Below are 27,859 nucleotides of genomic sequence, written 5' to 3'. Positions count from 1 at the left end.
CTACTGATTTTGCTGTTGATTTGTTCTTCTAGGGCTTTGAGATGAAGTATGAGATCAATTATTGACTTTTTCTTCTTTTAAGGAATGAACTCCATGCTATGAAGTTTCCCCTTAGTACTGCTTTCATAGTGTCCAAGAGATTTTGATATGTTGTGTCCATGTTCTTGTTTACCTCTAAGAATTTTTTAATCTCCTCCTTGAAGTCTTCTATAACCGATCGTTCATTCTTTTGTACCAAATTGATTCACTCGTTGAACTGCTTATAGAACTTGAAATATTTCAAGTTTGTCTTTTCACGAGGTGGAAGTGTCACTTTACATGTCTCTAAACATTAATATTTTATGAATATTTTACACATTGGGAATGTGTCATGGATCGTACTTGAAACTAATTGTATTGGGGAGCTCAATCTATCTCATGGATACAAAGCAGAGAGAATAGCAACCAGACTGTTTTCAAAAGCTTTTTTACCACTCTTTTTGTCTCCCTTGGGCACAATTACCTTATGAGTATATCTTTGACAAGTCTTATTTGCATCTGGAATGTCTGCCAAATTTCACATTCACTGATGGCAGAAGAGTTAGGAGTTGGACTTTTATTCAGTGCTTGGATTATGGTATATATCCTTCACTTCACTCTGATATGGAGTATATATACTGTTTTTGGACTTATATATTTTTCTCTTAATTAGATAATGTAAAGTTGTAAAGTATCTTATTACATAATTAAAGTCACTCTCCTACATGACAGGCAATTCTACTAACTCTTATTTCAAATTAAAAACTGAATAATGGTTTGGTCCAAGTTCTATTGATGTAACAATTTTTATTTCAGGAGACATTGACATTCAGGGATGTGGCCATTGATTTCTCTGAGGAGGAATGGGAATGCCTGGATTTTGCTCAGCAGAATTTATATAGAGAAGTGATGTTGGAGACCTACAGCAACCTGGTCTTTGTGGGTGAGCATAACTTTCCTTCAAAATTCCTATTTATCATTATTTAATTTTCTTCCCTTGAAGTATATCTTTTGGGAACTTCACCATAAGAAAGAGATTCAGATTCATGCTTTCCGTAAAAAAGATGGGCAAGTTCTTGGTGCTGACAAGAAAATGTTAATGATGTTTCTTTTCATCCTTAATGTTTACCTTTGTTGGCATGATATACATCCTTCACTTGACATATGGTTGACTTAGAGGAATGCTGTGATGTCAAATCCTGTGGCCCACATATAGCTTTGAGGACATAGTTGAAGTAGAGGAGGAAGCCTAAATTCAAAAAGGTTGATTGAGAAGTTATCCAGAAGAAAAGATTTTTGAGAAGCTTTGATTTCTTTCTCTTGTTATCATAGAAGAATCTGTCCTGTGTTTTGTGCTTCAAAGTTATCTAGTCTCCAGCTTTTCCTCTAGTAATGTCTCCTTACATGCAAATTAACAACAAAACACTCCCCTTGCCTTTTGAGTGTCATTATTATCTGACGGCTCTTCCATAATTTTTAAAAATATTTTTTAGTTGTTAATGAATTTCCCATTTATTCATATGTGGTGCTGAGGATCAAACCCAGGGCCTTATATGTGCTAGGCAAGTGCTCTACCACTAGTCTACAACTCCAGCCTCTCTCCCATTATTTACAGGAAATTTTTGCACATTTCTGGAGACCTCTAGGTCAACCCATTGTAATACATTACTATCATAAGTCAGTTTCTCTGATCTTATTTGTACATTTTTTTCACTAAAATTTCCTTATCAATTTTTTCTGAATATGTGTAATGGATTTTCTGTGAAATTATCTGCCATGGAATGAATGTCAAGATAGCAAAGACTGCTCTTTTGAGAGATGGTGTAAGTTGTAGTTGAATAAGAGGATTTGTAAAATAATACATCTGTGGATATTTACAATTTGGATGGTTAATTTTTTTTCTTTATTTTTTCATTGTGTCCAGTAGGTTCCCTGTTACAGACTGAGTTTCCTCATATCAGTTAATTGCTTCACAAATTACGATATGCATGACCCTGGCTGATATTGCCAATAATGTTATATGTGCTTTTGCTTGTATAAATATTAAACCCCTTTTGTCTATGACTTTTGTATTTTATCTTGATTGGGTTTTCATTCTGCCCATGTATGTAGAAATTGAAGTTGTCTATATGTAAGTGTAATGGGGATTGATGGCAGTGATACTCTAAAGCTGAACTACACCCCAAGCTCCTTTTCATTCATAGTTGGAGAGAGGTTCTCACTACATTATTGAGGATGTTTTGAAATTGTAATTCTCCTGCTTCAGACTTCCTAGTAGCTGAGATTACATGAATGCCCATCATTTGTATATTGATGAATTTGTTCTTATTTATAGGATGAAGACCACATTATTTTAAATGTAGCTTGAGAAATGTTGCAAATCTCTTTATCTTTTAATTTTTATTGTAATCAAAACTACATAATAAAACTTACTGTCTCCAAAATTTTAAATATACAGTTCAGTAACATTAATTCAAATTGTTATGCTATGTAACTCTAAAAACTTTACATCTCAAAAAAATATCAGTTCCTAAGAAGCAAGGGCTCATTTCTGTCTCCCCATCACAAAACCATTCTCTTTTGTTCAGAAAGCTTCTTTTTTAGTTTAGAGATGTCATATTCATAGAATTCTGCGATATTCTTTCTGTGACATATTTCAGTTAACCTACTGTACATACATTTTGTAAAATATATAATTAGACTTCAAAGTTCTATAGTTTCTATATTCCAAATTGTCTCATCCATTCTTCTCAAGGAATATTTGGTTTGCATCCCCCATGATGGCTCTCTTATATAATAGGGTAACAACACTGGTGTGCAATGTTTTTAATTTGCTATTGATGTGAGGGCTTATTACCACACTCACTCAGAACTCCATGTACCTAACACCATGCCTGCATTTACAATTGAATGCTGTAACTTTTAGTATATTTTTTAGCAGGGAAATATTCTTCTAATTATATTTGTATTTTGTGGGATATTCATACAATTTAAAGGATAGATTTCTCTGTAAAAAATTAAATAAATAAATAAATAAATAAATAACAACGGGAGTTTGACAAATATTACCTGGAGCCTGTTGTTAACTTTAAGTAGTATAAGCATCTTTTAATTTTACTGTTCAATTTTTGAACAACAGCATGCCCAAGAGTGTTCAATCAACTGACACATATTTAGGGACTTTTGAACATCCTTATCACTTTTCACTTTAAATTTTTATTCCATGTTTGTTACAAAATAACTATCACTTAAGTATTTATTTACCTTTGTATTAATACATAAAATTGGTCTATCCAACATAATATCCCACTTGCGATTAGAAACAGGGATTCTATTAGTCTACAATAGTTTCAAAATATTTTCAAAGTCTCATGCTTTGCAATTACCATTTTGCTTCACTGTATTTCCCTTTTCAGTAAGTGGGGATTGATGTCTCCTAGGATGACAGTGATTCTTTGTTTTCATTCAACTCTCTCAATGTTTTCTTTGTGTGTTTGGGAAGTAGGATGTACATTGCCAATGTATTTATTCTTAATCCTAGGAAAAGGCTCCTTCTCTCAATTTTTTCCTCTTTTCAAAGGTTTTTTAAAATTTAAAATGTCTTCTATGTCCTGTAACTGTCTTAAAATATGTTTTGTGTTCTATCATTTAGACAGCCCAGGTTTTGTTCAGTCACTTTTGTATGTGTCGTTCTTATATTCTTTTTCTTTCAGTATGTGTGTGTCCTTAGACTTAGAATATCCTGTGGACTACCTTCAGTTGTAATTTTTATATTAATTCAGATAGCCAAGGTTTGTTTTGATCAGATTTTGTAATCTTGCATTTGCCAACAACAACAAAAAAAAATGTAAAAATGAAGAATCTCCTACTCATACTTTGTATGAGTATCAACTTGACTTCACTTTATTAAAAAATTGAATATATTTATGTGTCCTTTCAAAATTATATTATTGTTGCAGGTATATATGCCTATTAACAGTTTTGTTTTTATGTTTTTGTCTTTCATATTCTATTGCAAAATTACATATTTTGAGACCCATCATTACAATAAAATAGAATTGTTTGTGCCAAGAAATGTTTAGAATTTCATATGACTTGTGTTGCTGTGCACACTTACATTTTAGTATGAAGGATTACCTTTAGTACTTTGTGGAGAACAGATCTAATGTTGATGAATAGTCTGTTCATTTTTATGTCTTTAAAGTCTTTATTTCCCTTCTCTTTTGAAAGATAACAGTTGTGAATATAATGTCTTCATTGATAATTTTACTCTTTCATGCCTTGAAAATAGCTCTATTGTGAAGTTTTGACTAAGGATTTCAAAATTATATAGTTACCCATTTCTAGGTGACCCATCTTTTTCTCTTGGATGTTCTCAATATTCTGAGTTTTAAAACTTGGATTAAAAACCTGCTTTGAGTCTTTACAACTTGGAGATAATTGAGCTGCTTGGATGTTTTATTTTTCCTATTTTATGAGATGTTTTTATTAGTACTGGAAAGAGAACTTAAGGGCACTTTACCACTTTGCATTTTTTACTTTGACTGCCTTGAAATTTTGATCCTCTGGCTCCACCTCCTATGTTGCTATGTAAAACTACCCCTGACTCTTTCAGACATTTTCTAAACAAAGTCTTTAAACACACATTTTCTGCTTATTAACAATTCTTTACTAAATTTTATTCTGTTTTTTTGTGTGTTGGTTTAGTACAGTAAACTTCTTTTAAATGATAATTTAATATTCCCCTGAGTAATTCATAACTTTTACTTTTCTTACCGTTGATTTTGCCATTTTTTTCTGTTGGTAAGCAGGAACCCCTTTTTGAACAATCTCCAAATATTCATGTTTCTTATTTTTTTTTAATGAAACAGAAGAAATATATTGTGAAGGAGGAAAGGCTTATAAAACACAATTTGTCGTCTTCTACAATATAACTCTCCATAGTAAGGTACTCATCTTGGATACTATGAACACTAAGATGATTTGGAAAGTTTTCAAAGTAATTTTCTGTGTACATTTTTATTTGATTTATATATTTCTGCAGTAACGATGGACTTGGATTTAATAATCCACTCCCCTGCTGATGTTCCTTTATTGCTGTAAATTCCTATGTTTGCAAAATATAATCAGCCCAGTACAGCAAGTAAACATGATTGTTATTTTTATTTATTTCAGCCATGACTTCTCATCGTCCTCAAGAAATTTCACCAGAGCAAAGAATAAAAGAGGGAGAGGGAAGATATGGAAAGTCGGCCCTAGATTATTTACCACTAAGAAAACAATGGGAAAATATAGGTGAGAGTAAAGTTCAAAAATTGTATTATAATGGACAAAACCAATTAGTCCCTATTTATGGTCACAAGACACCAGAAACAATATCTGAAAAAAATTCAATCTATTCCACTTACTTTTGAGGAGCTGTGTATGTCTTTAAGAATATATCCACAGCCATTTTCCAAAAGGAAATGTGGAAAATTTGAAAAGAAATCTGGTCCATGCATAAGTTTTTATCTTAGCCAATTATAAATATAGCACTGAGTTAAACTTCCAGTCAAATATTTGCACAGAAAAGATATTTGAAACTGAAAGACACATTTCTAAAAGTGATACTTTTGAGAGTTTCTTTACAAAATGTCCATTTTCTGCAACAAAACAGTAATTTCTCCTTGTTCACAAGTGGACAATGTTAAGAATTGTAGAAAGGTTTCTACTTCCCCACTATTGCTCAATGACAATTATGATAGATTTCTGGAAAGTGCTATAAGTAACACCATTAGCCATGTATGTACCCTGAGTAATTACCAGTATATTTACATTGGTGATAAAAATTATGAATATAGAGAAACTCCTAGTCATTTTCTAAAGGAAATTTACCATGATGAAAAATGTGGGAAAGTCTTGCTTCAGTGCTCAAAAACTATTACTCATCCAAATATTCATAGTCAAGACAAAACTTGCAAGTGTAAGGCATGTGAAAGGGCTCTTAATCACAGTGCAGAGCTTGCTCAATACAAGAGAATTTATAGAGAAAGGGAGCCCTATAAGTTTAAAGAATATATCAAAGCATTGGCTTGCTCAACAAATTCTAAACACAGTAGATATGATGACAGTGATAAACCAAATTTAAAGAATGCAGAAAAACTTTTAGTGAAATTCGGTTACAATTTGTTAAGCATCAGAGCATTTTTACTGAAGAAAAGGCCTGTAAATGTAAAAAGTGTTGCAAAGCCTTAAAAAATTTTTTCAACTCTTACTCAACATCAAAAAATTTATTCTGCAGAGAAGACCTACCAATGTGAAGAATGCAACACACTCGAGAACTTTACTCAACATCACAGTGTTCATACAGGAGATACGCCATGCAAACGCAAAGAATGTGACAAAACTAATAAAAGCTCCAATCTTATTTGTCACCAGTGCACATACCCTCTAGAGATGCCCCACATATGTAAACAAATTTGTGAAGCTTTTAGTCAAAATCCAAGCCTTAAAAATCACCAGAGAATTCATACTGGAAAGAAGATCTACAAATGTAAAGTGTGTGGCAAGAGTTTTAATCATAAATCATCATTTACTGAGCACCAGCGAATCCACACTGGAGAGAAACCCTACACCTGTAATGTATGTGGCAAAGCTTTTAGAAGAAAGTCACATCTTGAGGGCCACAACAGGATTCATACTGGAGAAAAGCCCTACAACTGTAAAGGATGTGGCAAAGCTTTTAAAAGAAAGTCACATCTTCATCGCCACAACAGGATTCATACTGGAGAGAAGCCCTACAAATGTAGAGAATGTGGCAAGAGTTTTAATCAAAAATCATCACTTACTCAGCACCAGCGACTCCACACTGGAGAGAAGCCCTACAACTGTAACATATGCGGCAAAAGTTTTCATCAAAAACGATCACTTAATCGGCACCAGAGTATCCACACTGGAGAGAAGCCCTACAACTGTAAAGTGTGTGGCAAAAGTTTTACTACTACAAACACACATCTTGATTGCCACAACAGGATTCATACTGGAGAGAAGCCCTACAAATGTAGAGAATGTGGGAAGAGTTTTAATCAGAAATCATCACTTACTCAGCACCAGCGAGTCCACACTGGAGAGAAGCCCTACAAATGTAAAGAATGTGGCAAAAGTTTTAATCATAAAATATCACTTACTCGGCACCAGAGGATCCACACTGGAGAGAAGCCCTACAACTGTAAAGAATGTGGTAAGAGTTTTCATCACGAATCATCACTTACTCAGCACCAGCGACTCCACACTGGAGAGAAGCCCTACAACTGTAACATATGTGGCAAGAGTTTTCATCAAAAACCGTCACTTAATCGGCACCAGCGACTCCACGCTGGAGAGAAGCCCTACATCTGTAACATATGTGGCAAAAGTTTTTATCAAAAACCATCACTTAATCGGCACCAGAGAATCCACACTGGAGAGAAGCCCTACAACTGTAAAGTGTGTGGCAAAAGTTTTACTACTACAAACACACATCTTGATTGCCACAACAGGATTTATACTGGAGAAAAGCCCTACAACTGTAAAGGATGTGACAAAGCTTTTAAAAGTAAGTCACATCTTAATCGCCACAACAGGATTCATACTGGAGAGAAGCCCTACAAATGTAGAGAATGTGGCAAGAGTTTTAATCAAAAATCATCACTTACTCAGCACCAGCAACTCCACACTGGAGAGAAGCCCTACAACTGTAACACATGTGGCAAGAGTTTTCATCAAAAACCATCACTTAATCGGCACCAGAGAATCCACACTGGAGAGAAGCCCTACAACTGTAAAGTGTGTGGCAAAAGTTTTACTACTACAAACACACATCTTGATTGCCACAACAGGATTCATACTGGAGAGAAACCCTACAAATGTTAACTGTGTGGCAAGAGTTTTACTACCAACACACAGCTTGTTCGCCACAACAGGATTCATACTGGAGAGAAGCTCTACAAATGTAAAGGATGTGGCAAAGCTTTTAAAAGAAAGTCATATCTTGATGGCCACAACAGTATTCATACTGGAGAAAAGCCCTACAAATGTAGAGAATGTGGCAAAGATTTTAATCAACAATCATCACTTACTTGACACTAGAGAACCCATACTAGAGAGAAGTCTTAAAATGTGAAGAACGGCAAACCTTTTAAAATTGAAGATCACATATTACTAAAAATTATAGATTTTATTCTGGAGAGAAGTTTTACAAGTGAAAAACATTGCATCAGTGTCTTTAAGGATGAATCAACCCTTATTTCACAGTAGTTCAACACTGTTTCAAACCAGACATATGATAGCACAGAAATTATACAAGTGTAAAATAGATGTCAGAGTCTCCAACAGTTGTTCACACCCTACTCAGGACCTCAGAATTCATATGAGTGAGAGGAAATTTTGAAAAATTTTTGCAAAGCTTTTGGCCATTGATCAAACATTTTTAAAACACTGGAGGATTTATAGCATAGAAACCCAAAGATTGTGTCCAAGACTGTATTCAGTTTCACACATTTTTCAATTTCTGACCTCATACCTCTAGCAAATGTGGAGTAGAATTTGTCCAAAGTATGTACCTTAGATAACAGCAAAATAATTACAAAATACCTTGACAAATATAACAATTGTAATTTTCTTATCTATAACCCATCCCTAGGAGGGAAAGAATCATTTAAATGTAGAAAATGGGCAATTGCTTTTGATATTTGCTGAAAATTTCTTAACATCTTGAGCTGATATTGTAGAAATAAGGAAATATAAATATAGAGTACTGCATCAGAAATGTCTTAGGTTTATATGAAGTTGTAAATTTTTAATTTTATATTTGAACTTAGGGGCATTTAATCAGTAAACTATATCACTAGATTTTTTTCATCATTTTTATTTAGAGATACGGTCTGCTAAGTTGGTTAGGGCCTCAGTAAGTTATGAAGCCTGGCTTTGAACTTGAAAAACTCCTTCTGTAGTTTCTCAAGGGTCACAGGCATGGACCACCATGCCTGTTGTATAGAGAATTTTTACTTATATTTGCACTACATATGTAATTTGTTACTACATAAAAAGTGTGTATTTCTTAATGTTAACCATGTCATGCATTTAATGATGTTATTAGGTCACATACCTCCCACTATTCACTTTGCTAATGGATCGATGCAATAGTAAAACATTCTCTTGGGTAAATAATACTATAACCTGTCCATTAATTATTTCTTGTTTAATCAAGTTTTATTTGGGGAATATTATTTATGTAAATTATCTTTGTGATTATGGAAAATTTCGGACAGTTACAGGAAGGACCTAGGGATATTAAATAATGCCCAGATATTCCTAGCTTGAATTACGACTTTAACATTTCACCTTGTATAGTTGTAGTACTCCCTAAGGGATCTACAACTCTGGAGAGTTATACAAGCTCCCAATTAGGGAGATGAGAAAGGTCCAAGAGACTAGGAGCCAACGTGCATATTCAGGTAAAAGGAGGGTTACTGAAAGGGGAATTAGTCTCAATGTTTCCTGGAGAATCCTCGTGGTCTAGAGACCCATTCTGACTCTTGGACTGAAGAAACCATGCAGTTACTCATGAATTCCATGACGTTCATCACTGAGGAGACTAGACTGACCTCAAGTGTAGGAAAAACATCCCAATATAGGACCACCTCTTTAGTCTTGGCTACTCAGTAGAAAAGTGTAACCAGGTACATGTAAAATGATGACTGTAAAAAGAAAAAGACACAGTATAGGAGCATTTATGCCCCCACATTTTTTATTTCATTATATATTGTGATTTTATAGACCTTTTTCATTCTATTTTATAACTTACAATATAATGTTTGTTACACTTATTAGATTTTGTGATAGAAGCATGTGTCATGGTCTCCTAGACCCCTCTGCAACCCAGTAATTATAAGATACTATAAACTAACCCTGTCCCTCTTCAGATCTTACAGCTCCAGGAACCCATGACACCACAGAGAAACAGAATTTTGATAGAAATAAACCTCTAGACTCTCATCTACAAGTCCTGTTCAAAAAGTAAAATCACAATATTCTCTTTATATGTGAGTCCTTAGGGTCAACAAAACACCACCCACGAACATTTTATTTAATTTTATTTGGGAAAATAAATATTGAAATATAATGATTAATTCTAGGAGAATAATATTCACAATATATTTTATTCCAAAGGATAAATCTCTAGGTTTTATGCTTGTCTCCACTCCATGTTATTTTACACAGAAAATTGGCTTCATTTTACATATGAGAGTTTTAACTATATATAAGGCCCGGAGGAAAGATTCAGTACTAGAGGTCTAAGGAAAATACTAAAGATCTTCCCTTTCCATGTGCCTGTATGATGTCTGCATATCCTTGATGAAACAGCTAAAGAATGCCGATTTATCAATGCATCTGGCTTGGTGGCTCACTTATTGGAACCCCAGTGAAGGTGGTATCCAAAAAGGTGTTTGATGCTTAATTGCAGCCTCAGAATTCCTATATTACACTAACAGCCCTATGCCTGAGTTTGTAGGCAGGGGGTGTAAAAAGGGTTCCTGGTATGGCCTGCAGGCCTGTGTTCAATCTCCTTATGATTTAATTACTGGTAATGTGAGAGTTAAGAGAAAGGATGATAAATATCTTGTAGCCAATAAAAAGTGCAATTTGCCTAATTGCATCAGTAGACACAACATAGGGAAAGGAATATTAATCCTTCACCAATCTTCCTTTGTCTTACTACCAGACAAAATTTCAGAGCCATGGTATGCCTATGCTGGTATTCAGGTTTTACAACAGATGCATGCTCCAGTGACCAGACTTAAGCAAGCTTTTGGACTCATAATTATTGATTATAATTTTTTATTTAATCTCATTCATCACTCCACATTTATCGTCTCAATGGCTATATCTCAGAACATTCAACATGCAAATTTTCTTAATAATTTGGCTCAAAATACATCCAAGGCCTTCAATAATCATAAATATTGATGAAAGTATTGATGCTAACTTGAATGCCTTAGAAACTTCTGTCATAAATATTAGTAATGAGCTTTCTGCTCTCAAGTTCATGGAAAGGCTTAAATGCCATCTGACTATGAAGGTCTGTGTTACTGCAGCCAAATATAAGCCTTACCAATGGGATATGGAGAATGTGAAATGATCTAATAGGCATTTGGCATAGAAAATAATAATAGCCTGGATCTTCTGGGGTTAAATCACTACATTCAGGATATTCAAAAAAGCAAAATCAATCCTTTGGATCCTACTTCTCTAACTGGAGATACTTCAAGAATGGAATGGCTTTAACACTGGAAACACATTGAAACACTCTGCATGGTATATTATTGGAATGAGATGTCTGCTACTAGTTCTTTTTTGTATTGTGATATAGGTTATCACACCCTCAGACAAGAATCCAAGAACTTAAAATAATGGCTCATCATTTTCTATTGCAAAGTCAAAAGGGGGAATATTCAGGGTGCCACCCGTGAATTACTTGAGGGCCTTCTTTGGGTATGGAGCCATGGAGATTTAGGTCTAACCTGGGGAACTATCCACAGCTCCCAAGAGTGCACTGGATTGCCCAAGACACACGACCCTAAATCTGCTCTACTAGGAAGACCCCTCTTGAAGCTCCTGAGTTGGGCATAACCCATTGGGAACTGCAAAGCCCACCTTCTACCTTATTTGTCAAAGAATATTCCATTGAAAACCTTTGATATTCCCTGATATAAATAAAGCAAACATGGGCTTCATTTTGCTCTTTTGAGTGTGGAAGCTTCATCCACAGATGAAGATTGGCTAGCCCATCCCACCCCCACTTTTAAAAATTACTTTCCGTATCCTGTGGAGTTTTTTCTGCTTTACCTTTCTTAGCTTTTATTTTGCAGCCAGACCATTAAACCAAGAGGAACTCTATTTTTACCACCTGCAGTTTTGAACTCATGATCTTCTTTCCTCAGCTTCTCAAGTCACTGTGATTACAGGCGTGCACTACTAAGCTGAGCTCTTGATTGCTATTTTTATTTAGCACTTTTTATTCTCATCCTATCTGTGTTTTGGAATATAAAGTGAATCTGATGTAGACAGTAGAACAATTTTGTTTGGTTCTAGGTTTTATTCCCAATGGTGCCTTAACACTGGGCTACATCCCCAGCCACTTTTTAATATTATTGTACTTTATTTTCAGACAGTGTTACGCTACGTTTCTGATGCCAGCATCAAACTTGTGATACCCTAGCCTCAGTCTCACAAGTAGCTTAGTGACAGCATTGTTCCACTGTGTCCAGATGATGATGATTTAGACAGGCTCTACATAAGTCACCAAATTTGCCCTCCAACTTGCAATCCTCTTACCTCAGCCTCCTGAGTTTCTAGAGTCACAGAGGTGTGCTGCATGCCCAACTTGATCAATATATTTTCTAAAATTGGAACAAATTGGATCTATATGCAGTAATAGTAATGAAAAAAAGTAATAATAATGAACCAAATGCTTCTTCTATGTTGCCACTTGTTTTCTACCTATATGTTTTTGGTTCATCAATTTTCCCACTATTTCCTATTAATGATTCATTTTTCTTGTGTACCATTTTTATTTTTTCTTTTGGCACATGTTTTAGATTTTCCTTAGTGACTGTTCTGGGAGCTCTAACATCTTAAATTTATGACAATCAGTTTTTATTCATGCCAAATTAGTTTCAATAGTATAGAAAAAATTTGCTGATCTTACAGATTTGTCCCTCAGTCCTGTTTTTATCTTTGTCATAGACTATGACTTCATGAATTGTGTGTCTCCTATGGCTTAATAGCATTTGTCCCCAAACAAGCTTATGTTTTGGACACTTGTTCCTTATTATGGTAGCACTGAGGCAGGGAACCTTTCAAATGTGCTGTCTATTTGGTGTTAATTTAGTCATTGGGGACACCACCCTCAGGAGGAATGGACACTAGTCTCTTGGAATGACTTTTTGAGAAAATGATTTGTTATGAAACATCAAGACTGCCCCTCTATGCTCTATGGCTCATAATGGTCCATATGATTTTTTCCTCTTCCACTTGTCCCCAATCTGATGACAGCCACCATGCTGGAATAGAGCAAAGTGGGTACTCCCCCAAAGCCAAGTGGATGGCATCCCTTTATCTTGGACTCCTAGACTCTAAAATTCTGACCTAAATGACTTTCTAATCACAAACTACTCAGCCTTAGGTATTTTCTGATAGCAATGGAAAATGGAGTCTTATAGTCATTCAGCATCAATGTTTGTGTGGTCCTACTGTTATTTTTATGTTCTAAATGTTATTTTTGTGTTCTAAGTGTTACTTTTGTACTCATTTATCTTTAAAAAAATAATTTTATATTTGAAAATACACCACATTGGAATGCATTGCAATTCTCATTACACATAGAGTATAATTTTTTACAAATATTTTTTTAAAAAAAGAATAAAGAATTAGAAACTACATACTCCATGGCACTGGATATAGTAAGCTACCATATTGAGCTACTGAGCTATATCTAGCACTTTTTCTCATTATTTCACGTGGGCTCAAGGTTCTGTATTTTTTTCATTTTCTTTAACCTTGATGGCTCTATTGGCATTTCTTGAAGAGTTGTTTACTCACCACAAACCTTTTCTTGTACAAATCTCCCCTTATCTTTTGAAGCACAGTTTTGCAAGGAATAAAATTATTGATTGTTTAAAAGAAACAAGTTCCATTATGTCCTCCCATTGCCTTCCAGCTTCTTGGATTCTCTAGATTAACACACTAATTCTGTTTTGTTCCTGATCAACTGTTTCTCTCTGACCACTCACGGAAGTGCCTCTTGCTATTTGTTTTACAGCAGTTTGACTACTATAGTTTCTCTTATCTATGGTTTCCCTTTCTCTAAGCTATGGACAATTCCAGAATGAGCAACACATGAGTTTTAAATTGCAAAGTGTTCCGACCAGCACGATGCAGTCTCATCCCACCTCACCCCTCCAGGGCATGAGCCTCTGCCTTCTCCAGCAGTTTCCCAGTTGATATACTGCTTTTGTAATACCTTTCTGTTAGTTGTGAGTTGCCATCTTTGTTGAGAGACTGACTATCATGATAGTGCTCCACTTGTGTAGAAGAGAACATCTCTCCGATTACTCATGCACCAAATTCTGTTTGTGCCCATGTTGCATTGTTAGCACCTTGGAGCCTAAGAATAGAAGGCACACCTTCACCCTCTCCTAATGGAAAACATGATTTCCCATGACACTGGGACCCAAGAAGTTGAGATGTGTTTAATAAGTTTAAGATGATCCTGTTTCACAAGTAACCTCAAGAGAAAGTGCCAGTGACTAGGAAGTCAATTCTGCTTCATTATAATGCTAAAATGTCCAATCAGGAAGGAAGGTGAACCATGTTTCCATAGAATATGGTTGTATGCCAAAGTGTCCTTAAGAATGGCTCCTGTGTCATCAATGCAGTCTGGTGCATGCCTAACTCCCAGGATTAAACCTGATTTCATCTGACAACACAAGGGAACCCTCCACCCCCGCCGCAATGCCACCATGATCTGAGGGATGAGGTATCAGTCCCTGGACATAATGAGGAGCCAGTGGAGGCCCTTGTTCTCTCCAAAAGGAAAATGCTATAGTCGTCATCCATGAAAGAATTTAAGCCTCATTCTCATACCATGTAATACATTCAGAAGCACATATTTCTCATGATCCTGGGCTAATATTTTGCAACCTCTACCGATTACTAGACTGTGAGAGTTTGAAAGCTATTTAGAAGAAATTTCAGTGGTCAATTCTGCTCATTATTTATTTGTTTTTGGCACCAGGGATTGAACCCAGGGCTGCTTAACCACTGAGCCACATCACCAGGCCGGCCCTTATTTTAAAATATATACTTTATTTAGAGACAGGGTATCACTTGGTTACTTAGTCCTTACTAATTTTTTGAGGCTGTCTTTGAACTCTGGATCCTCCTGCCTTAGCCTCCCAAGTTGCTGGGATCATGGGCATGCACCATTCTGCATGGCTCAGTTAATTTTCCTTAATGATAAAAATAATGATTGTTTTGATGATAAGGGTTGAAGTCAAGAAGTCAGAAGTTGTTTTTGATTTATTTTTAGTCTCCAACAGTTTAAGCAAGAGCCAGTAAGTGTCTGTACCAGTGCTGGATGAGAAGACAGTTATAGAAAAACATCCATATGAAGTTGATTGCAAGTAATAGAATGGATATCTGGCCAAGGACAAGGAGTCAAAGGCCACTTCAAACATCTTGGTGACAAAATGTGAAACCCCAGATAAAAAACAAGTTTGTGGGAGGAGAAAAGTGAAGATCAAGTCCAGCAGTGGAGATGCCTTACAGTCTTCATTCACCATAGGTGGGTGATTTGTTCCAGGCCAGCAATCCCCAAAGGATTGCAAAGTGCATGAATTTATGTATACAGTTTGCAGACAGCCTGCTCACATCCTCCTGTAAGTTAAATAATCTCTGGGTCACTAATACAATTTGATACAGGGCTTGGGCTGGGGCTCCGTTGCAGAGTGCTCACCTAGCACTTGTGAGGCACTGGATTTGATCCCCAGCACCGCATGAAAATAAATAAATAGAAAATAGGTATTGTATCCATCTACAACTAAGAATATCTTTAAAAAAAAACTGGTACAAAGTAACCACTATGTAAGTAGCCATTATACCATTGTCATTACTTGGGAGAAAGTCTATATTTTTACTTGGTACATGAGCAAAACATGTTCAAATCCTTCCCATACACCAGGGTTTGAGACCTTGGGGGCAGAATCCAGGCATGTGGCCACAGGTATTTCCAATCCCTGGAGAACACCCAGGGCAGGTTGTCTAGAAAAGGCTTAGAAATATGTTGTAGGAATTCCAATAACATCTGGCCCAGAGAGAGAGGCAAGTAGAGGGTCAGAGATGGCACCTGGGAAAGCAAGGGGTGACAGGCAGAACCTTGAGTTTTGGGGTGGCATAGAGGACAGGCAGAACCTCTGGAGACACAGGGACGGTGGACAGGTATTGTGATGGGGAAACACTGAATTCTTGAGGAAGCAGATGGAGAGAAAAGATGTCCCCATTAATAAAATAAAAAAATGAAGACAGAATAGATTTTGAAGCTCAGGAAGTCTTGACATTCAAACTCCTCCTCCATTCCAGAAGATTGCATTTCCCTTTCTGAGCAGAACACACAGTGGTTTTTTTTTTTTTTTTTTTTTTTTAGAAAACTGGTAAAAGTGTTCACTGGTTTTGAAAGATGATTTATGCCCCATAATTAAGGTTTTCTCTAGTTTCTGGTCACACAGTACTGGTCTCTACTTTTTTTCCATTTTTCATGAATATCTAACACCTGGCCTAACAGTGGATAGTAAATTTATAAGCCAGTGATTGTATTTTTAAAATGCTAAATTATTATGGAACTCTATAGGGTGATACATAATTGGTTTTCAAAGATGCAGCTCATCCCTGCTTTATCTATCTGTCTATTTTCAGTGCTGGTGGTGGCTCTACCACTCAGCTACATACTGATGCTGATGGATGTGTAACATGCATACGTGATTGGTGAGATCATGCAGGTCAAGGAGTCATTTTATAAACCTGGCCCACTGTACAGACTCCCAATTTTCTTTTAGAAAAGTAATTTACCTAGAGCCCTGCCTGGGCCAAGTCAATGTCCTATCTTCCATTCCTCAGCCAGCAACCTGTGATTTCTGTTAGAAGTGATTTCTACTCTGCTCGAGAACACAAGTTACCCTGGAGGGAATGAGTTCTAGGACACTTTCACAGACCAGATTCCAGAACTCAAGGAGATAGGATGATTGCACCTAACCATCAAGTATGTAAGAACCATTCCAGACCAACGTGGGCCAAAGTGAACTAGTTGTCCTGGATCTTTGGCATGTCAACTTCCTGTTCCTGTAACTAATGTGCATCTGCTAAATACTATTTCAGACACATCCCTCACTCTATTAGGTATTAGCTTATTTAAAGACAAAGGGAAGGGAAAGAGGTACACTCTCAAGTGGGAATGTCCTCTCCGATACTATGTTGTGCCCCTATTTTCTTACTGGTCACAGAAACATTCCAATGAAAACTGGTCAGTGCAGACCAAGGTGACTTAAGGGTTGCATTTATATATTTAGAATATCATCTTTAACTTTTCATAATAAGTTTTTCTATTGATTTTTAAAAAAGTAAATGACAACAGAATGCATTACAATTCTTTATTACACATATAAAGCAGTTTTTCTTTGCTTATTTATATATAAAGTATGTTGACACCAATTTGTGTCTTTATACATGTACTTTGGATAATGATGTCCATCACATTCCACCATTCTTGCTAACCCCCTGCCCTCTCCCTTTCCCTTCCTCCCCTATTTCCTATCTAGAATTCATCTATTCCTCCCATGCTCGCCCTCCCTACCCCACTATGAATCAGCCTCCTTATATCAGAGAAAACATTCCACATTTGTTTTTTGGGGGGTTTGGCTAACTTCACTTAGCATTATCTTCTACAACACCATTCATTTACCTGCAAATGCCATGATTTTATTCTCGTTTGTTGCCAAATAAAATTCCATTATGTATATATAACCCATATTTTTTTTATCCGTGCATCCTCTAAACGGCATCTAGGTTGGCTCCACAGTTTAGCTATTGTGAATTGTGCTGCTATAAACATTGATGTGGCTGTGTCCCTGTAGTGTGCCGATTTTAAGTCCTTGGGGTTTAGACTGAGGAGAGGGATAGCTAGGTCAAATCGTGGTTCCATTCTCAGATTTCCAAGGAATCTCCGTACTGCTTTCCATATTGGCTGCACCAATTTTCAGTACCACAAGCAATGTATGAGTGTATCTTTTCCCCACATCCTCACCAACACTTATTGTCATTTGTCTTCATAATAGCTGCCATAATAAAAGTTTTAAAACAGTAAATTCAAACACACACACACACACTTGGGTTTAGCTTTGGTGTCTCTGGACAAGACCCTGTGGAGTAGGAACCTACAAATACAATGTAATCCTACTGCCAGTTATGAACAGGGAATTTGTCCATGGGCAGGCCTCTGGAATCACACATTGCATCTCCCATAAAGTTGAGGATCCAATTGGGTGTGAGGCCTAGAGATGTCAGAGAAGCCTCATTGTTTCCTCCCTTTCTTTTGATAGTGATTTCTGGGCCAATAAAATTTCCTCTACTTTGACTATATTTTATGTATTATCTAAAATCCTTTCTTGCTTTTTTTATTTTTATTTTTAAAAATAGTTTTTAGTTGGACAAGATACCTTTATTTTATATATTTCTTTGCAATGTGGTGCTGAGGATCAAATCCAGTGCCTCACAGGTGCCAAGCAGGTGCTCTGTCAATGAGCCACAACCCCAGTCCCTTGTTTATAATTTCAAGGTTTTGTGGGCATTCCTGCATTCTGGTGATTTATGAACCTTCTCCTTTGAGGTTCATTGTAACTTTCTTCTTGGCATCCCAGCATTTCTGTCCCAACCAGACATGTTCCACAGTTATTTGTGGACTTCAAGTGTAACTAGAGGAACAATTAAATGATCATTTAGTTATCAAAGCAAACAGGGCAGTGTTTTCAGGATGAAATTCTTAAGAGAATGCTCATTATTAGATTTCTATTTTTACTTATGTATTTAGCCATGGACTCTCTTGGTTTTTGCAGTGATCCACAAACCTGGTCCATAAACCAGCAGATTTCAGAAACTTTTCACATTGACAGGTATTTTAAAATAGTTGCATTCTGATTGAGGCACATTTTACCAAGGGGAAATATTAAGATGCTTTTAAAGTGCTCATGAATTTTCCTGGCTAGAATATTACAGAGGGTTTTTGCCAGTTTCTTGCCACATTGTTTATCTCATTTGTGCTGAAAAACCTGTCAGATGCAAGGAATGCACCCCAGGCAAGCTCCTGCAGCTGACCACCCACAGACCCCCACACCAACTGATCCAATTCTTAATCCCCCATTAATTGGGTGTCAGGTGCTGTTGGATTGTTAATTATTGGGTAAAACCCAGTGTTTGCCCCCAAGGAGCCCAAGGTCTAGCTTGTTGGTTATAGGAACCGCTAGGTTGGTTATTCACTTTTCCTTGCCTCTCATGACAAATCTGAGCTCCATACACGGTCCTATATCTAGTGGCACTGCGGCTTAGGAAAATCTCTCATTTTGGTTAAGAAAACCAACAGCAATAATAATATCGCTCTTGATCAAAGGCGGGGTTCTGGCCCCAAGGTGTCCCTGGCTTTTTCCCTCTTCTCACCCACATAATCTTCTCCTCATCCTGGGCAAGACAACCGTGTACTGCAAATTTCTGGAATCCTGGGCATGTGCCTTCACCTTATCCGTCTTATTTCAAGAGAAATGTTCCCATTTCACAAATGCAGCAAAACTGGTCCCCCAAATACCTGAGCTGCTGTTACTGAGAAGCAAAAGTAAAAAAAAAAAATAGTGAAAATGGGGGCTGGGGCTCCGGCTCAGCCATAGAGCTCTCGCCTAGCACGTGCGAGTCACTGGGTTCCATCCTCAGCACCACAGGAAAATAAATGGATATAATAATGGTATTGGGTCCAACTCCAACTAGAAAAAATATTTTTAAAAATAAATACTGAAAAGGCAATGTATCTAGCAATTAGGGATATGCAAATTGAAACTGCATTGAGCTTCTCTTTCACTCCAGTCTGAATGGCAATTATCAAGAATACAGTAACAATGAATTGGTGAGGATGTGGGGGACAGGGAATGCCCACAACTTGTTGGAGAAACTGCACATTGGTGCAACCCCTCTGGAAAGCAGGATGGAGATTCCTCAAGAAACTAGCACTGGAACACCCTCTGACTCAGTTATCCCACTCCTCGGCATATATATCCAGAGGATTTAAAATCAGCCTACTACAGGGACACAGCCACGTCAATGTTTATGATAGCACAATTCACACTAGCTAACCTATGGAGCCAGCCTAAATGCCCATCAACAAATGAATAGATAAATTTTGGTATATATACATGGTGTAATGTTACTCAGCTTTAAAAAAGGATGACTTCATAACACTGGCCAGTAAATGGAGATTATCATGCTAAAGTAAAATAAGAAAATCCCCCAAACCCAAAGGTCACATGTTTTCCCTGACATGTGTTATCTACATCACAAGGAAGGTGGGGGGCACAAAGAGAAGTTCAGTGGATGAGATAAAGGCCAGGGAAAACAGGAAGGGAAGGGAGATAAGAACAGGAAAGACAGTAGCATGAATGGACCATAATGTTCCTATTTAAATATATGAAAGACCTAAGTGAATCTTCCCATCATGCTACCCACATGAATTGGGTCCTAAGGAGAATAAGGTATATTTTATGTTTGGATAACTTTACCAAAATGAACTCTATGGTCATTTATATCTAAGAAGAACCAATAAACAGAAGAAGATAAAACTTACTGAAAAGCTTCATGGGACCAAATTGATAGCATCATAGCCAGATTAGGAAATGTCTTTAAGTACATTCCAGAATTTTCTAAACCGCTCCCCCGCTCCCCCATTGGATGCTGCCAAAGGTGTTGGAGCCTGTGGGAAGGTGGAGGTTCAGGGCGCTGCATGGATAAGAAAGGACCCCCCCCCATTCATCAGCAGGTGCAGGGCTCCCAGGGGGCAGGTAACCTCAAGGCCTCCACAGTTAACTAAGGCAGAGTGGAGTGGGGTGTGTTGAGTCTATAGAGTTATTTACCAAATTAGGAAAACCTGGAATTGGCTTTCCTGGACTCCCAATCAAACCCAAATTGTTTTTTGTTAAGAGACAGGCCCTTGCACCCCTCTTAACGAGAAGTCTTTTCTGTATTATGTGACTTTTTGCATCCCTGAATTGGGGGGACAAGATCAGAGCTCTCTTTGGAAACACATTAGCTTTGTTTGCATCAAGACAAGCAGGTAGGGTCTGTCTTTTTTTTCTATTTATTTTTTCTTTCAAGTGCAGAGTATTCAGCTGATACTAAGAATGCACACCTGGGAAGGGGGTCTCTGATTTTAGGAGGAGGCAGGATCCCATTGCCTAGGATCCAGGGGACTGGCAGGAACCAGGGAGAGCACCCAGGGTGGCCTTGATCTGTGCAAGGCTGTTATCCTGTGGCCACCACAGGTATTTCTCTCAAAAAGAAAGAAAAAAGTGGCACATGCCTGTCATTGCAGTTGCTGGGGAGGATGAGGCAGGAGGATGGGGAATTCAAAGCCAGCCTCACAAAAACAAGGTGCTAAGCAACTCAGTGAGACCCTGTCTCTAAACTTCAAGCTAGGGCTGGGGAAGGGGCTCAGAGGTCGAGTCCTCTGATTTCAACCCCCAGTGTCCAGAGAGCGAGGGAGCCCAGGTGCAGCTGGGGTTTACCCAGGTCTGTGTTCTCCTGGTCTCTTCTGTGCTTATCTAATTACTCTGCCTCCAGCCTCAACGTGGGATGGAGATACAGATTCAACTCAGGTGGAGGAAAATCAGCTCTAATGCTGCCAACCTGGTGGGAGCCTCCTCCAGGGCGCCTGCCAAGCCCAGTCCAGAGGCTCCACCACTGGGCAATTCCCAAGGGGTGAAAGGCCAGTTCTGCTTGGAGAATTTTGCAGATAAACAGAGGACAAGTCAGCACCCCTGGGTGGTGTTATTATAGGAGGAGGCCCAGGTGATGAAACTGTCAAGAAATGACTTCAGTTTCCTAACTTCAAAACCCAACAGAACTTAGAATTCTGGTCACCCTAACTCTGACCCAATGCCAAAACCTCAAAAGGAAAAGAAAAAAGCTGCATCCAAACCCTGCCATTGTTGTTTCCTCCTTGACACCCCCGCCCCGCCCCGCTCTGCCCCGCCCCGCTGGTCACTCAAAAAGAAGGCTCCCTGGGCTCAGACTGTGGAGAGCTGAGACTGACTGTCCAATCAGAAGCCTCCGTGCTGAGCGCTGTCCAATCCTGAGTATAGCCAGCGAGCAGGAGGCGGGCCTCCGCTCTAGGAGTGAAGTTTATATCCCCATGGTCTGTGGTTCCACTCAGATTCCTGCAGTTAGACTCCAGGCTTGGCTCGTGCCCATGATCCGGGTGGCCCTGCCATGCAGGGGCTGAAGCTCCCCAGTCCAGGCTTGCCTGCTGGGCACCACAAAATGGTGAGTGTGCAGTGGCACCTGATTCCTGGACAGGGAGGCTCAGGAGGGAGGTTCTGGAGGGAGGCCATCCGGTGGGACTGACTGTGGTGGGAACCCGAGCTGGCTGACCCTGACTCCGGGCGCTCTCTGAGACCACGGGCCTGAACCCACTGGGGACAGCGCCCATCAGCTCCCTGGCCAGCCAGGTGAGGAGCATGACAGTGGTGGAGACCCCTCGCAGCCTCCCCATCCCCAGTTGCAGCCTCAGCCCTTGCTGAGTCCTATCTATCTGACAGGTGAGCCAGGATGCCTGGTGTCGTCTTGGGCTGTGGTGATTGACAGGTTGATCACTGGAAGACTCCAATCTCTGAGCCTGGCGATGGTGCACACCTGTCATCCCAGTGGCTGGGGGTGGGGGCTGATGCAGAAGGACTGCGAGGTCAAGGCCAGCTTCTGCAGCTTGGCGAGGCACTTGGAGACTCAGCAAGACCCTGCCTCGAAATGAAATGCAAAATAGGCTGGGGATGGGGCTCAATGGTAGAGTGCCCCTGAGTTCAATACCAGGTACCCCCCCCCCAAAAAAATCGAATCTTCAAACCCCGTTTTCCTGCAGGAAGGGAGCTGCAGTGAACAGGGATCTCGCTTATTGCTGAGCTAGTTTTGTGGAGTTTATTTGTTTATTTTTGTTTGTTTGTTTGTTTTGTTTTGGTAGTTAACAGAAGGGTACTTTACCACTCAGCTCTGTCCCTGGTAGTTTTTACTTTTTATTCTGAACGCTGGTCTAGCTAAGTTGCTGAGGGTGGCCTGGTTAGGTTTTGATTGATAATGACTTTTCCACTGCAATTAAGTGTATGATTTTTACATCCACGTGGGTTCATGGGTGGAGTTTGTTTATGTCGTGATTCCTCCATGTCAATTGTAACAGTACAGCTTCTCAATGCATATGTTAGGTAATGACTTCTTTTTTTTTTTTTGCTCTTATAATTTTTTGCTGTTATAATTCAAATTTTCTTGGTTAAGTTTACATATACTTAAGTGTGGATGAATTTTAGGACTGGATGCTTCCATTAAGAGTAAAGCATGCTGGATTGTTTATTAGTGCATCATAGTTATACATAATACCACATGCATATGGCACCCTTGTAAAACTTACTCATGGTATTTTATACTATTTTTAAGCTGAATGTACAATGACTATTAATGTATTATCCTGGTCATATGAACTGATTTGAGTACCTTCACTCCAGTGGGGGACTATCAAGTGTCTTTAATGGCCAAACAGTTTCCACAAATAGTTAAGAAGCACTTAAACTCCTTAAGTTTAAGTGCAGCCATTTATTAACACACTGGTTCAAGTTCCTTTGGAAATGTGTCCAGAGTGGTTGTTACTCTGTTAGGTTTTAAAGAACTCCATGCTATTTTTAAAAAAGGCTGCACTAGGCTTATATTCTAGCCCCGTGTGAGCGGGTCTTTCTCCAGATCCATGTCATTGGAGGACTAGTTCCTTCACTAGTTCTTTCCCACAACTGGGCTCAGGCTGCAGAAGGTCTACTTGGCTGATGACTGAATTCCTGATGCAATTGTTTAGAACCCAGGCTTCCTGTGCTCACTGCAAGAAGGTGGTGTGAGCCTATTCTAGAAAGAAACAGCGAGTTGTGGTATTAACCTTTTTCTTCAATCCTAGTGTGTGTGGGGGGAGATTGTAGTCCATGGAAGTGCTTTCAACCAATGTGAAGCCCTTCCTTTGGGATCCAGGGAGATTTGCACATGCACAGTTGCCATTGCTCCCAAAGCTTGGTGAGTTAGGATGGAGTCCATGGGATGGGGAAAAATGTTGAGACTCTGAGTGCTTGGACATACTCCTTACAGAAAGAACTGGTCAGGCCTGGAGTTATTGCTGAGGTAGGGGGGAGAGGGCTCAGGCAGGGCTGCTGGGTGGACTGCATTTGTCCTGTCTACCTTCAGGGACTGGCTGCAGAGGAACTTGACTGTTAACAAGGACAGTTTGCAAATCACGCTGGCAAATCCCTTCTAGGGATAAACTGGGACCCTTGATCTCACTCCCCTTTTGCCCTTCTCCCATGGGTAAAGCTCATGACCCACCACAGCCATAGAAAACCACCCCTTTTATCTCATCCTGATACTCGTGTATATCCAGCTCTTTCTTCTATGAGCACCAGACAAATTGTGTTTCCAGCTACAAGTCATTTAGTGTCCACTGTGCTCCATTTGTGACCCCAAGCAGTCTTCCTCTACCCTGGGTGACACTTAATTGGGGTATTCTGTCCCAATTATGTGCCACATTGCTCAAGGCAGGACTAATGCCCAAGTGTCCACCAACTTTGCCTGCCCTTCAGATGGTAGAGATTTTCTCAGTGGTCCAATGCATAGGTTTCTCAATCCTGGTATATCTTTATTTAAGAGGGACTCAAAACAGAAGTATTTATTTGGTATATCCATGTGTGGAGAGAATCCAGGAGCCTCCTATTCTGGTATAATTTTGAAACATAATCCTACACACTACATGCTTTTTCAGAGTGCGGGAGTATAATCCAGTACCACACATGTCCTGCACCCAAGCCCTACCAGTGCTCTGTGCCTCCAGTTTTCACACCTCCCTTCACATTTGGTTGTCTTGTTCATTCACATCAAGTCCTCTTCTGGAGATAATTGCATTTATCTAGGACTTTTCATTGCACTTAATAAGAAAAATGACATTTACATACATGTAGAGTCATCTATAACATTTCTTCATTGTGATATTTTTGGTCCTAAATTACTGCAATATGATAATTTTATAACATGCATTAGTGCCTGGTAATGATAGCTCCAGCTTCTGCTCTTACAGTTCAATTTTTTTTTTCAGAGTAGAAATTAGAAGTTTATTAAAGGACAGCAGAAAAGACTTCTCCCAGAGGAAGAAGGGGCCCCAAGAGGTGGAATCCCAGTTCAAAATTTTTGGCTAATTTCATTTCGATTTAACCTTCCAGGAGACTTTTCAAACTGTTTGCTTTGGTCCCTTCTTCAATGAAAAGGAAATCATGGTAAAATTTTGATGGTGTGTTATCCTAGATGAACCTGAGGGATGCAGCCGTCTTTATAAGGAGGGATTTTATCATTCAGTCTCTTATGTGCTGATCTGTATTTGCATTTCTTCAAATTCTGCAGATGTACTATTTAAGTACACTTATATGTGAAATGTGATATGTATATAACATCAATATAAAACTGACAGAGGGTTTCATAGTATTTGTCAAACTGTATGCAATATGGCAAAGAAAATGTGACTGATTGTCAGAAATGGTTATTTTCCATAGTTTCCTATTTATCTATTCCCAATGGACATCCTCTGTCACCAGGCCCTGGGTCTCAGCTCTGGAGGAGCACGCTGTGTTCCCATATGAACAGGTGCTGTAGTGTCCACATCTGTTTCTGTGGACCTTCATGATAATCACATGTTCTTCAACACTGTCTCAATTTGTGTGTATAATGTGACTTTATTGTACAATCCCTCCTTTCTAAAGACGTTGATTGCTTTGTGATGATGGGACATTTAGATATCTGCTATTTGAAGGGTCTGTTCACGGCTCTTGCCTGCATTTCTCTCACAGTCTCTGTACTACTTTCTTAGAATAGTTTGGTTAAAGGTGAGGCAATTGTTTTCTTTCATCTGTCACTTATCCTTGTACTCTTTAATGGCGTCATTTGAGGAATAGAGTTTTTGTTTTCAATACAATTTGTAAATTTAAAACTATTTTTCCCCTGTAACTTTGGGAAAAAAATGACTTTTTTTTCCTGTTCTTGTTTTCCTTTTGTAAAATGGGCGGTTGGAACCAGGGTGTCCTATTACTAAACTATACCCTCAGCCCTTTTAAAATTTTTATTTAAAAAATTTGAATTTTTAAATTTTGTCTTAATTTTTTTAAATTACTATTACCTTTTTTTTTTTTTTTAAATTTAGGCAGGATTTCACTCGGTTGCTGGGGTCAGCTTCACAATTGTGATCCCCCCGCCTCAGCTTCCAGAACACTGGATATATCAGGTGTGTAGCACCACATGCATTCTGTGTCACTATTTCTTTCTTTCTTTCTTTCTTTCTTTCTTTCTTTCTTTCTTTCTTTCTTTCTCTCTCTCTCTCTCTCTTTTTCTCTCTTTCTCTTTCTCTCTCTCTCTCTGTCTCTCTGTCTTTCTCTTTCCGTGTCTGTCTCTGTCTGTCTCTGTCTCTCTTTCTTTCTCTCTCTCTCTTTTTCTCTTTTTCTTTCTCTCTGTCTCTCTCCCTCTGTATCTCTCCTTCTCTCTCTCTCTCTCTCTTTCTATCTCAAGATATTTTTTAGGTCATGATTTATTTTTTTAGGTTTTTTATATTATTTTATTTTATTTTTTAAAATACATGACAACAGTGGAATGCATTATAATTCTTATTACACATAGAGCACAATTTTTCATATCTCTGTATATAAAGTATGTTCACATCAGTTTATGCCATTATACATGTACTTTTTTGCATTTCAATTCTTAATGCACATATATATCAATTTTTGTATTGATGTATATAATGTATGTTGACACCCAATTCAAGTCTTCATACATGTACTTTGGATAATGGTGTCCATCACATTCCATGATCCTTGCTAATCCCCTGCCCCTCTCTATCCCTCCCTCCCCTCTTCCCTATCTAGAATTCATCTATTCCTCTCATGCTCCCCCTCCCTACTCTACTATAGTAAGCCTCCTTATATAAGAGAAAACATTCGGCATTTTTTTTTGGGGGGGATTGACTAAATTCACTTAGCATTATCTTCTCCAACGCCATCCATTTACCCGCAAATGCCATGATTTTGTTCTTTTTTAATGCTGAGTAATATTCCATTGTGTATATATGCCACATTTTCTTTATCCATTCATCCACTGAAGGGCATCTAAGTTGGCTCCACAGTTTGGCTATTGTGAATTGTGCTGCTAAAAACATTGTGGCTGTGTCCCTGCAGTATGGTGTTTTTAAGTCCTTTGGGTATAGACTAGGGAGTGGGATAGCTGGGTCAAATGGTGGTTCCATTCCCAGTCACTTTGTCAATTTTTAATTGCTTCTTTTCAGTTCCATTGATTTCATCTCTGATTTTAATTGTTTTCTGTCCTTTACTGCTTTTGGTGTTGATTCATTTTTTTCCCTGGGCTTTGAGATATCATTTGAGGTCATTTTTTGACTTTTTTCTTTTTTTAAGTTATGAACTCCATGCAATGAACATTCTTCTTAGTAATGCCTTCATAGTGTCCCAGAGATTTTGACATGTTGTATCTGTGTTCTCATTCACCTCTAAGAATTTTAAATCTCCTCTTTGATGTTTTCTGCAAACCTTTGTTCATTCTCCAGTTATAGGAATAGCTTCTATTTTTATCATTGATATATAATTTCATTCCATTATGATCTGATAGAATGCAGGGTAGTATCTTTATTTTTCCGTTTTGCTTAGAGTTGCTTTTCGGCATAATATATGGTCTATTTTAGAGAAAGATCCATTTGCTACTAAGAAGAAAGTATCTTTGCCTGTTGAAGGATGAAATATTCTATGTATGTCAATTAAATCTAAGTTATTGATTGTATTACTGAGTTCTATAGTTTCTGTTTGGCTTCTGTTTGGAAGATTTATCCAGTGGTAAAAGAGGTGTTTAAAGTCACCCAGAATTATTGTCTTGTGGTCTACTTGGCCCTTGAACT

General features: G+C 38.2%; 1 protein-coding gene across 1 annotated transcript in view; it reads left to right on the top strand.

Annotated features, from left to right (window-relative positions):
• Positions 1 to 27,859, top strand: part of LOC144256259 (uncharacterized) — a 461,518-nt gene that overhangs the window by 13,261 nt on the left and 420,398 nt on the right. The window contains exons 4-7 of the mRNA XM_077801355.1: positions 835 to 961; positions 5,194 to 5,313; positions 6,299 to 7,411; positions 7,583 to 7,821. Of these exons, the coding sequence (XP_077657481.1) occupies positions 835 to 961; positions 5,194 to 5,313; positions 6,299 to 7,411; positions 7,583 to 7,821 (1,599 nt within the window). The remainder of the gene's footprint in view (positions 1 to 834; positions 962 to 5,193; positions 5,314 to 6,298; positions 7,412 to 7,582; positions 7,822 to 27,859) is intronic.

Source organism: Urocitellus parryii, chromosome 7 (genome assembly GCF_045843805.1).
Source record: "Urocitellus parryii isolate mUroPar1 chromosome 7, mUroPar1.hap1, whole genome shotgun sequence".
Lineage (NCBI taxonomy): Eukaryota > Metazoa > Chordata > Mammalia > Rodentia > Sciuridae > Urocitellus > Urocitellus parryii.
Note: the sequence above shows the minus strand (reverse complement) of the source record. Positions and strands in the feature narration are given on the sequence as shown.